At 54.3% G+C, this 12,596-nt stretch overlaps 1 protein-coding gene across 8 annotated transcripts in view; it reads left to right on the top strand.

The window, feature by feature from the left end:
- Positions 1-12,596, top strand: part of LOC133348389 (SH2B adapter protein 1-like) — a 94,306-nt gene that overhangs the window by 66,214 nt on the left and 15,496 nt on the right. For all 8 annotated transcript variants that reach the window (XM_061561168.1, XM_061561166.1, XM_061561165.1 and 5 more), the window contains one exon: positions 7,795-7,896. In XM_061561168.1, coding sequence (XP_061417152.1) covers positions 7,795-7,896 — 102 coding nt within the window. The remainder of the gene's footprint in view (positions 1-7,794; positions 7,897-12,596) is intronic.

Below are 12,596 nucleotides of genomic sequence, written 5' to 3'. Positions count from 1 at the left end.
CTCGTTTTCAGAAGCGACCTGGCCACAAATGATAGCTCAACAAAGCGGCTTATCGCGTGGAAAGTTATTGCAGCAACATTCTGAACGCACGTCGATTCTAAATGTGGACGGAAAAACTCGAAGACCCGCGGAAAAATCCACGCGACCACGGGGAGAGAGACACGCAAACTCCAAATATACAGCAGCAGGCGTCAGGGTCTGGATCGAACTCACGACCTCCTGCATAGCAGGCGAGGCAGTCAACATCTCCTAGCCATCGTGGTGCCCCCATGACGCGAGTGGCAACGATGTACACACAAGGTCGGATCGTAAACCGTCTAGCCAACTCGAGCGAATGGCGTCTGCGTCGTGCGGAAGTGAACGCAGAACCCCGTTTGGGGGGGGCAGCCGAACGTCGCGAGTTTTGGTCGTGGATTTGCCACGCCACGCGGTCGTAACAGCCGAGCGACTGCCCTGGCGGCCTTGAGTCTCCGCGCACCGCCCCCCCCCCACCCCCCTCTGCCCCCCTTAGGTCTGTCAGCTCGTGGTACTAGATGAGATGAACTTGCAGTTAGTTGATGGATCGATCTCGCATGAAACAAATAAAACGCGCGGGAATTAGAGATGGGATTGTTGCATTGTTGAGGGATGATGGCGACGATGTGGGAAAGGCCTTCATCCAGCAGTGGATTGACAATGGGTGACGACGAACCTTTCATACAATAGTGGCTTGACAACGGACAATCGTGATTCAGTTTTCAGTCTCATTTATTAGGTGTAGCCCTGTGAGCCATTCGGCTCTTGAATCGGGCGCAACCGCAACAAATAAAAAAACTTAAACATGAACAGGAAAACATTTTAAAGTGACTATGCGCAAACAGAAAAATCCAGGAAAAAACTGCAAAGTCTTCCAGAAAAAAAGCACCGTACACCGACGCTGAAATGGGAATATCTTCATCCAGCAGTGGATATACAGCAGTTGATGATGGGGAAGAGTCCTTCATCCAACTGTGTGATGATGACGATCACGAAGACGATGGGGGGGGGGGGGGGGGGGTCGATGCCAATTGCGGGAACGTCGCAGAGAGATTGATTTAATTGGCGAGTTGAGTTGGTGGTGGGGGGGGGGATTTTTTCGCCTCAAGTTTGTCTGCGCATTTTTCCACGACAGGCGACCGGGGAAATGATCCCTGAAATAATTCAATAACGGAGCGCAGCGAGCGTCCAACGTCCGCCGCTACCCAGGGCCTTTTGTTTTTTTGGCAAGATCAGGGGTCACCCTCGATAACGATCCATTCATTAAAACATTCGCTGACGTGTGCAACCCACACGCGTGTGTGTGCGGGGCGTGTGTGTGTGTGCATAACGTACGTTATGTGCGCGTTTTAATCGGTGGTGAGCGGTGGCATAGCAGGTGAGTGCGCTGCGCTACGAACCTTGGCAACCCGAGTTCGATTCCTGCTCAAGGCCACCAACACTGGTGACGATCATCTGAACTGGTGCTGGGCCTCCCCTAGGTGGACTAAGCCTCAAATTAGTATCTGGTGCGATGTGTAAACATCGCCACTGGGGTGTAGTTTTGGACACCCACTCCCTCGTGTGCCGTGCCGGCCTTCATAGGTGTTCGCTTACAGTACTTGCTCCAACAGTTTGTTACAGGCTATACGGGGGATCTTTGTCTTTTGTTTTAATCATCAAAGTCCTCCCCATGAGAGCCACTTCGATACCTCGCTTCTATTTAAAGCGACTTAACGCGAAATCCAACAACGATATTTGCACAATTGTTATGTGTCCACCGGCGGTAACTTGACGGACGCGTCCGCCAGTCGCCCAGCTCATGGAATCCTCCGAGGCGGCTTTCCTTCACAACGAAAACGGTTCCGATGTCACACGATCGGCCGAGCGTTTCTCCGTAATTTAGCCTCTCTCTCTCTCTCCCTGTTCCTCAACACTCTCCTCCCGCTCGATCACTGTTGGCTCCGAACTCTCCCACCCACCGTCCCCCCCCCCTCCTTACTCTCCTCTCCTCCCCACCGATTGCTCCCAAACAACACAAGCACCCCCCCCATCCGCCGCCCCAAACTTCCAGCCTCCACCCTCCCTCGGCTCCCTAACTCGCCTGCTGCTCCAGCGAATAAACCGAGCGGAAACTGGCAGTAATCTCACAGACCTCTTCAAACTTCCTCTGGGCTGGGAGCCCTATGGCTAATTCCGAGAAAAGGAAGAACCAAACATGCGTAACCCACACTTTCCCTGCACCCCCAACCCTCACTAAACCCAATCCCCAACTCGCACACGCACACAGAGCGCCCGTTGGCCTCCGCCAATCCCATGCCCACCACGATGCCACCTCATCTCTCTTCTTCTCCGCCCGCCCGCACCACATCCCCCATCCCTCCTCGTCTCCCCCGGGTCCGCCGATGGGGTCCCTGCCCCACGGACGAGCGCTCGCAAAACAAAACTCTACGCCACGACGTGTCCCACGTGTCCCCACCGACAGCACACCACAGGATGGGGGGTGGTGGGGGCACGGGGTGGGATCAATCATCTTTGAGAGGCCCGCAACGAATCGAGTTTCTCCGTGCAGTAGTAGATACGCGTGCGTGTGTGTGTGTGCGTGTGTGTGTGTGTGCGTGCGTGTGTGTGTGTGCACGTATTTTGAACTTCTCACCGTGTGTGTGTGAACGGTAGTGTAGTGGTTAGCGCTACGCTGCGCTACGAACCTGGCGATCCGGGTTCGATTCCCAATCACGGCCAACATCGTCGGTGACGATTATCTGCACCGGTCCTGGGCCTCCCCTAGGTCGACTCAGCCTAAAATGAGTACGTGGTGCGATGTGTGAGAATCGACACTAGGGAGACAAAGGCAGCCGGGCGTGGTGCTGGCCACCCACCCCCTCGTGTGCCGTGCTGGCCTTCATAGGTGCTCGCTAACAGCACTTGCTCCAACAATCTGTTACAGGCTATACGGGGGATATTTTTCTTTGTGTTTTTTGTGTATGCACAAAACATATGTTGAACTTTTTTCTCGCCGTACGTGGCCATCCGTGATAATCGGAGGTGCAGTGTTGAGTCAATGGGCAGTGTTGAGTCTATGGGCAGTGTTGAGTCTATGGGTAGTGTTGAGTCTATGGGCAGTGTTAGTCAATGGGCAGTGTTGAGTCTATGGGCAGTAATGAATCTACGGGCAGTATGTGTGTAAGCATGTTGAACTTCTTTCGCAGCGTACGTAGCCAGCCGTGCTCATCGAGGGTGCGGGGTGAAGGACAACAAATGAAATGCAAAAAGCAGTTCGAGAAATTAGTTTTTAATCTAGATGTAAAAGTTCTCGAGAAATTAGTTTTCAATCTGGATGTAAAAGTTCTCGAAAAATTAGTTTTCAATCTAGATGTAAAAGTGCATAGCCTCCAGCGGCTTCCTAATATCGTAAGGAAGAGCATTCCAGACGACCGCACAAGCACATTTGAAAGCGCGCGATGCAGTGACCGTCTTTGTTCGATGGCTAGCCACAAAAGCCGCTGTGAGGATGAAGCTGAGATCTGTTCAGCGATTGACTCTGTGGAGGTTGCGTGTGCCGTGTGCTGCCGACAAGTTAAGCCCTCGTGTCAACACTGGTCGTGAGAGTTATTTGACCGGCCTCTGCCACGCGAGTGAGTGCGGTTCTGGTGACGGCGGGTAGCATAAACATAGTGGCGCAGAAGTACAGTACAACAATGTACACTTGAAGTTTGCTCGTTCTACCCCATGGTCACGTGGATTTTTATCCGAGTCCTCCAGTTTTTTTTCCCTCCACGTTTAGAATCAACGTGTGCGTCGAGGCTGTTTGGCTGCCATACATTTCTACGCGATAAGCCGCTTCGTCGAGCTATCGTTTGTGGCCAGGTCTCATCCGAAAAAGAGCTACGCATTTAAGTGGGCCTTACCTGGTAAAAGAAAAACACTTTTTAGTTTTAGTAGTATATGCTTAAATTTCGATTTAAAGCTTTCGTGACTGCAGGGATTCATCTTCTTGGTTCTTTCGGTAAAGTCACGTAGAATGGAAATAAGTTCAACATGCTTACACACATACAGACGCTGTCTCCCCGACAGACCTGGTCTTCACCTGAGGACGGCTGCTTGCGTTGTGGCCGAAACTTTGTGAGAATTATTTTATTATGTTTTATTTGTATTATTTTATTTCCTAGTATATGCTTCCCACACGTAGCTCCTGTGCAGGCCCTGCGACCGACCTGCACGGTCATCGGTGGCCGCGCGTCCACGCAACTCTCTGCATCTCCGCAGGCTCGGCCCTGGCTCTTAGCTTCTTGGGCTTCACGGGACCCGGGCGCGTTTCAGGTCGACGTCGGTGACAACGCCGACTTGGTGCTCCTCGGAGGGCGAAGTGCCCTCAACGCCGCGGTGGCAACCGAGCGGCGGCTCACGATACCCCTCGCTGCTGCTGCCGCCGCCTCCCAGAATATCGCATCGCGTGCGCTAAAAGTATATATGTATAAAAAAAATTACATTTAGAATACTCCACGCACTTGGTGCTTTATGCAAGAGGAGGAGAGAAGCTGGCGCTTTAGGAATGTGACCCCGCGATGCCCCTGTGCGCACGGACAACGACGATAATATCTGAATGTTTAGAAATAAACACGCAACCAGAGACACGGCGTCACGGCCATGACGTGTTCCGCGCCGTGGGTTGACTCATCGTCGAGGGGCACAAAGCTGATCTGGAAAATATTTGCAAATGTGGCAAATTTTGCGGTTTGGTGTAAATGCATCAGACTCGTAAAGAGCAAACAAAAAGGGACAGCTGATGACAAATTCTTGCGAGCGGTGGGCAAAACGTCCATAAGCCGGACAGCCCGACGACTGCCTTCGTCTGCGTGTTGCGTTTCTCAAACTCGACGAGGCTGCGTGGGAGGCCACACGCAGGGAACCGCTGGCTCCGCCACTGCAGCGTCATGCATCACGTCGCGCTCTCACTTACGTAACGCGCCCCCCCCACCCACCCCCCCCACACCCCCCCCCAGCATAATTTACCAAAAGCTAATTTGTTACCGGTGCCTGTGAGTGCAAATCGAGGGGCCCAGTTCATTCGAGGCAACGGCGTGTACAGTTACCGGCGACCGCGCTCATTCAGGAATTTGGATTTCACGATGCACTGACGGTAAACCTTACATATAAGGCGCGGAGGCGGACGTGTGGTAAGAATGGTCGGTCTCGGATCGTACTGTGAAGTCTTTGAGAAAAAGAAGAAGGGGAAACTGCGGGGGACACCAGGAGGGCGTCCTGCATTGGGATGTTCGGGCCAATTCCGTTACTCGTGAAGGCATCTGGGACACAAATTGACGAACCTGAAGAAGGACACCGCACAGAGGGGGGAGTGACGCTCAGCAACGACCATCGTCTGGACACTCACCTCCCAGCTTGCCATGCCTACAACACACCCGGCAAGCCTTGGTGGTGGTCACCCATCCAAATACTATCCAGGCTCAAGCCTGCTTAGCTTCCGAGATCCGAAGAGCTTGGGCGCATGCCGGATGAATGAGTTGACGAGCGAGGACGAGGTGGTTGAATTGAGTTGTGGGGGGGGGGGGGGAGGACCTGAATCACCCAGAGATCAGATTGGAAGCAGGGAGGGAGGATCGTGAGGAATGGGGAGAAGAGATGAGAACAACGGGAAGACAAATGAAGCGTAGAATTGTACAGTTGCCGTCAAACATTGTCATTGCTCGCAATCGCGAACGCCGCTTGGCTCCGCGCACGCTCGATTTTCACGGAACGTCGATGCCCCGCGGCGGCATTATTTATTTCCTCCTCCCCCCCCTCCCCTGCTTGCGAAAATAAAACGCCTAAAACGACGGAGTTCGCTTTTGGTCCATCGCTCGGGAGCGCAGAATTCGCGAGCAGTGAGGAGTAAACAAAAGAAACAAAAAAACCCGACGGCCACTGTAAAGCGCACGAGAGCACACATGAGAAATCGGGGGCCGGCTGGTCGGCCGGTCGGTTGGTAGCCGACGGGCAGACGAGTGGGGAGGGAGGGAGCCCCCCAGCACCCCCGGCTTTTGTTTTTCGTGCGTTCCCAATGCATAGAAGAAAATGGAGCTCGAGGGGGTGGTGGTGGGGGACAAAGGTCGATCGGTTCAATCGATGCCCGGAGTGGCGGCGGCGCAACGTCGCTATCACTTAGCCCCGTCGCAGCTCCACTGGACGGGTCACAACGAGCAAGGGCATTTGTGTTTTGTTTTTGTTTGGAAAGCGGCGTTACACGCGCACACAAAAAAAAAAGAGAAAAACAGGACGCGATACGTTCTCGCCCCCTCTCCGTTGGACCGCTTCGCGGCTTTCGTTCCCGACGATTGGCCCCCGCGGTGCGAGGGGGGTGGGGGGGCCCTGGCTTTCTGGCTTTCGTTGGGCGGCCCCCGCTGTCGGGTTGTTCACCGTGCGGGGGTTGCTTCCGCGGTGCCGATGGTTTCAGCGCGCCGGACTCTCAACGGGGAGGGTCACCACGGTTCCACAATTCTTGCGAGTTTCGGAAAATCGCCGCCCCCCCCCCACCCCGCCTCTGTGCGCCCGGCGGTATGAATGTGTACACCATGGTCGGTGGATCGGTCGGCGGGATCCGCGTGTGGTGGGGCAAAGTGTGGGTGCCCTCCCATCTCTTACGAGACATTTGGCCAAAATTCCCTCTGGAGGCTCTCTCTCTAGAGGTCTCCTCGAGATAAAGGCGGTAACATCGAGGTGGACGTAAAAATACATTTTTAGGGCATCATGCAGCCAAACCGCCGTCGTTCGCTGGGTGCCTCTTTTGAACAAAAAGGAATTCTTTATCGCCCCCCCCCCCCACACGGTTAAGATGCCAAAAAAAAATGTACGACAACGATACGGAGGAAGCTATAAAGATGCGTCGGTGCGTGCAAGAAAGCGACGCCGTGAGAAAAGAGTTTTCGGAAGAAAAACATTTTAATATGCGAGATTTTCTGGAGCAAAATGGGAAATTCGAAGCAGACAGGGGGGGGGGTGGGGGGGGAGTCAATAAAGCTGCGCTCCGGCCAGCTGACAGCGGAGGCGACACCCGATCGACGCTCTTTAACCGCCGCACCGCGGGTCTCTGTTGCCCTTATTACGGAAAATGAACAGCGACGATAATCATCGTGTGCGGGAAGAAACGCTCCGTTTGGAGGGGGGGTTGGGGGGGAGCTTACAAGCACCCCCCCCCCCCCCACTTCACCCAGGCGGCCCCCACGTTCTCCTTGCCGCCTAACGATTATATCGGCTCGTGCACAGGTGCCCCGTGAATCGGCTCTTCGCGACGAGACGATGAAGGGCGATGATGGCTTGGCGGGGGTTTGGGCGGCTTTCATTCTAGCAGTGGATTGATCCTGGCTGATCACGATTATTACCTCTTTACTCGCATAACCCCCCCCCCCCCCCCCCCACCGCCGCCACGCCATTTTAATTTGAAACGGCTCTTTGTCAACCCAACTACTCAATGAAGGCCTCCCGGCGCTGCGTCGGTCATGGGAGTTGCTCGACCGTACTTCGTTTACTTGTGACCGTGATGGGGAATCGTCGTGTGGCCTGCACCACGCTCGCCAACGCCGACGCTTCACGCGCCCCACTGCACCAGATACCCGCGGTGCTCGACTGTGTCTCCCGGGAATCAAACTCGGGTCGCTGGGATCATCGCGCGGTACGCCTGTGACTAACAACCGACGCGCGCGCTCGCCGCACGCACACCCGCATACCACACCTGTACGCACGGCCGCTGTGAACCTGCCTCGTGCCTCCCCCTTCCACCCCCGACCCTCGTGCTGTGTCCTGCAGTCGAGCAAAGCAAAGATCTCGGTGCTGTGCTCCTCTATCCTGGAGGTGCGCAAGACCAACCCCTTGGAGATGCCCGAGAAGGACAACACCTTCGTGCTCAAGGTGCGTTCCACGCATCCTCGTTTCATGACGTGGGGTCACGGGGGCCCGCGGGGAGATACACGGGGAGAGACACGGGGAGAGATACGGGAAGAGGACACGGGGAGAGACGCGGGGAGAGGACACGGGGAGAGACGCGGGGAGAGACGCGGGGAGAGACGCGGGGAGAGGACACGGGGAGAGGACACGGGGAGAGGACACGGGGAGAGGACACGGGGAGAGGACACGGGGAGAGGACACGGGGAGAGGACACGGGGAGAGGACACGGGGAGAGGACACGGGGAGAGGACACGGGGAGAGGACACGGGGAGAGGACACGGGGAGAGGACACGGGGAGAGACGCGGGGAGAGACACGGGGAGATGCACGGGGAGAGAGACATGGGGGGGGGTCAGTGAAAGTTAGTGCAGTTACAGCAGCAATGTTAGCGCAGTTCCATTGCGGCTGCGATCCATTACAGATGACACAATCACAATCCATTAGAGAGATGACACCAAAAACACGATTCATAACAGATGACACAATCACAATTCATTACACACGAAAATGGCGACAATCGCTTTTGACCGAGGCCTGCACCGGGACGACAGGACCCGGTGTGCGTCTCGCCAACGTGGTGGCGGCGTTCATTACCGGTGAACGTCGCGCGTCTCGGACACATCCCGGACGCACGTCGCAGAGAAACGCGGCCAGACACGGGGTAGAGGAGGCGCGGGGGGGGGGGGGGCACGGGGGGGCGGGGGGTGAAGCTGGACAGAGGGGCGGCAGCGAGAGAACGATTCGAGCGATGCACAAGGGGATGCGGTTGACAACGTTGCTTTACAGATCCTTCTCATTTTCAGTAACAGCATTCCTAGCATTCGACGCCGCGCTCACTTGCTCGCCCGCTCGGTCACTCACGCACCCACTCACTCACTCACGCACCCAATCACTCACTCACTCACGCACCCACTCACTCACGCACCCAATCACTCACACACGCACTCACTCACTCACACACGCACTCACTCACGCACCCACTCACGAACGAACGTACGCATGTACGCGCCGTGGACAAAAAAAACGCATCGCACGGCGAGTGCAAACTTGGCAGCGCCACATCGGCCTTTCGCGGCAAAGCGGACCGAGTTAGCGTGACTTTTTTTTTGTTGTTAAGGAAAATAGGGGAGAGAAAATAAAGGAGAGAGAAGAAAAAAAAAATCCATTGTACATATGAACAGGAAAGTCGTTCTAGCTGATAAAACACTGCACATGAAAAAAAAAGGGCCTCTCAAATTCCCAGAAGGGTTCTATTTGCGCTGCCGAAAATACTCGGCAGTGTCGCGACCGATACGGCCTGGGGCTGTGCTCACGGCGGTGGCAGGAAACCACGCGTCGTCTGCACGCCGCGAGATAGTCGCGCCGGAAACCCTCGCATGTCGCTCTTCACAAGTCTCCGGGCAGGCACGATTAATTAATTACTTAGCGCACATCCACAAGCGCGTATGCACGCACGCACGCAGACGCAACCCGTTTCATTACGCGCCGCTTAAAAGCAGAAGCGCTTCTTACGTTCATTAAGCGTTTTCAATTAATTTATTCCGGTGCTCCGCCGACGGACGTCACCGCTTCCCCGTCACGTAGCCGCCGAGAGTGGCGCAAGAACGGGGAGGGGGGGGGGGCCCAATCGTTGCGGTGAGATGCCCCCCCCCGGAGGTTGCGACCTCGCTGCTGGCTCAGCAACAAATGACCTCTGTGGGTTACAGCTGCGGCGGAACGAAAGTACGGTTTTCGCTGAACGTGCACGTTGGCCAGGGCGGATTTGTGACTCGACAGCGAATGCGCAGAATTTGAGCAAACTGAACTCCATCCGTCACTCGCCACCAAACGGCGGTGGCGTTGGTGGCGGTAGTGACGTCGCTTTCGCTCCTTTGCCGGGTCTGGATTCACTCCTGAGGCCGCGCGGAGCGGCGAGGTTCGCTGTCTTGAGGGAGTGGTGAGCTTTTTTTCTTAGAAGCGACCTGGCCACAAATGATAGCTCAACGAAGTGGCTCATCGTGTGGAAATTTACAGCAGCAGGCGTCAGGGTCCGGATCGAACCCACGACCTCCTGCACACCAGACGAGGTAGTTAACATCTCGCCACCGCAGTGGAACAGACCCTGTTGGTTTAGGTATGCGGGTAGGAATAGGCAGAATGGACACATGTAGCACTGAGCCAGGCATACGAGTCCCTTATTGAAGCCGGTCAAGAGCCCAACGAGACAGAAAGTCCCCTTATTTAGAGAAACCGGTGTGACAACAACAGTATAGACTCCACGCGTGTGTCACATACGTGTGTACACGCACGCAGGTACGTGCACGGTTCACGTGAACGCGCACTCTCATGGTCCAGTTGTCCATGAGCAACGGAGTGGTAGGAATTTGTTTTTCGAACGTCGATCCTTCCGCTCGCGTAATTCACGCGCAACCGCGTTGACGCGCAATCGGCACGGCATCCCTCCTCGGCCACTGCGACGCTCGGCCACACGGAACCCGGTTCCGCCGGATCGCATGACGATCGTCCATCGCCCCTCCTCCCCGTGGTCCACCAGCCCTTCTCCCCGCCTGCATGATCGCCTGGTTGATGCGGGGGAGCATCTTCCGCCGGCCGTGCCCGGTTTGTCGCTTTGCCTCGGACAACCTCGGTAGGGCGAGGGTGGGGAGCAAAGAAACTCCCGGGGAGTTTGGCGGACGAAGGTGCTGACCCGCCCCCCACGCACACCTCCCAGCGCGCTCTCGCTTCCCTGCACCCCCCCCCCCCCACTCCTTTCGACAGACGTGCTGTCTCAACGGGGCCTTTCCCTACCCCTCTGCGTATGGACTGCCGAGCCACCCGGTACAAAGAGGGGGGCACGTCACGTTCGCGGTCGAGCTCAGGACTTTGTTACGTCAGCCAGTGAGGCCCCGTTGAGCCGAGCAGCAGCTTTGTTGCAAGGACGGCCACAGCCCAAGAACGCTGCCAGCGGTGGCAGTCCACAGGGCATTGGAGTTACACAGCTGCATAGAGATCCACAGAGTTACTTGGAGAATCGTAGAATTCATATTCTTAGGTTATTTCGGTAAAGTCACGTAGGTAAAATTTTTTAATTCAAATTAATAAAAGTTAAATAAAAATAAACTCACGACGTTTCGGAGGCAACACAAGCCGTGACAGTTCCGCCTGAAGACGGAAGCTTGTGTTGCCTCCGAAACATCGTGATTTTTATTTTATTTTTATTTTACTTTTATTAATTACAATTTTTTACCTACGTAACTTTACCGAAAAAACCTAAGAATATGAATCCTTGCAGTCACGAAAGCTTCAAATCTAGAGTCGTAGAATTGCATAGAGGTTCATAGAGTTACATGGACACCCTCAGACTCAGGCTTTATTATGCCAGCTGGTGAGGCCCATTGAGCTACGAGGCACTCTTACAAGGACGACCACAGCCCAAGATTGTGGGCAGTGGTGGCAGTCACAGGAGATCGCAGGGAGGCAATGTGGAAACTAACGAGAGCGATGGTCTTTCGGGGCACGATTCGTTTCGTGGAGTGATCCTTGAACATTTTTGGCGATCGTTGTGGCCGCTCGTTGCTGCACCGGTGACGTGAACCCACGGCGTTTGCCACGCAAGAGTTGAAAGGCAACGACGCTTACAAAATACGGTAACAATGCATGCATTGTGAGCCTTAGGATTCAACATTAATCCGACCTGCCCACCAACTTATCTTTAACCTACCTATCTACGAACCTGCCTTCGTAGTCGTCTTCCCACATAACAACCTCGTTCGCTTACCACCACCAACCTCTTGAGTCTGATGTCTAGTATGTAAAAAAAAACTAAACGCATTAGTCACTAACACCTTGGCCTTGAAATAGTAAATAACAGGTGACGTTTTAGACAATGGCCCTTCTTCATGGCACTTAGAGAGGCTAGAGAGGTAGAGTGGATAATAAGAGTTGGAGATTGAACCTTATACCAAGGGACCTAATGCAAATCACATGTTTGCAGTATATAGTTATAGTAATTACATTTTTGCAATAGTACTCTCAATGTTTTTTTTTACGTATTTTCATTAAACATATGTAGCAATCCGAAATATATATATATATGTTCATGTGGTAAGAGAGAGGAAGTAAAAAAAAATTGCAAGCATTACATTACGAGGAAATTAATCCATCGCCGTTTGGACGAGAGCCCCCAAACAAAAACCGTTGACTTTTTCCAAAATATATATTTTTTCATCTAAAAAAAAAAACCCCATAAACTTAAATACGCGCATGCTCTGAAAACATCCGCGAGCGTCAGTCGGCCATGCCTGCGGCTCGGCCAGCGACAGGACACACGAGGAGTTGTTTTAATTTGGATGCCGCCGCAGTCCTCAGGAGACACGGAGAGAGACACGGGAGAGACACAGATGTGGAGATGGGGGAGGATCATTCGCCAAGTCCCCATCCGGGGGTCGCCGAGCTGTCCAAACGGCAGGAAACCGAGACCAAATAAAGTGCCGTGCGGGTCCTCTTAATCGTTTCCACCCACGCACTCCGCCAACGGGGATTCGGGATAAAATGAGAACTCCTCGCCAGGACTTGCGTGACGCATCGGAGCGAGTTGTGCAGCGCCATGGCGAAGGGCTACACAGCAGTAATACCAGCGTTGTCTGTCAAGATGGCAAATGCTTTTTTTTTCAGACAGGAATAGAT

The sequence above is a fragment of the Lethenteron reissneri genome, chromosome 27 (assembly GCF_015708825.2).
Source record: "Lethenteron reissneri isolate LAM-NWPU_2019-01 chromosome 27, ASM1570882v1, whole genome shotgun sequence".
NCBI lineage: Eukaryota > Metazoa > Chordata > Hyperoartia > Petromyzontiformes > Petromyzontidae > Lethenteron > Lethenteron reissneri.
This window is presented reverse-complemented; position numbering and strand designations above follow the sequence as displayed.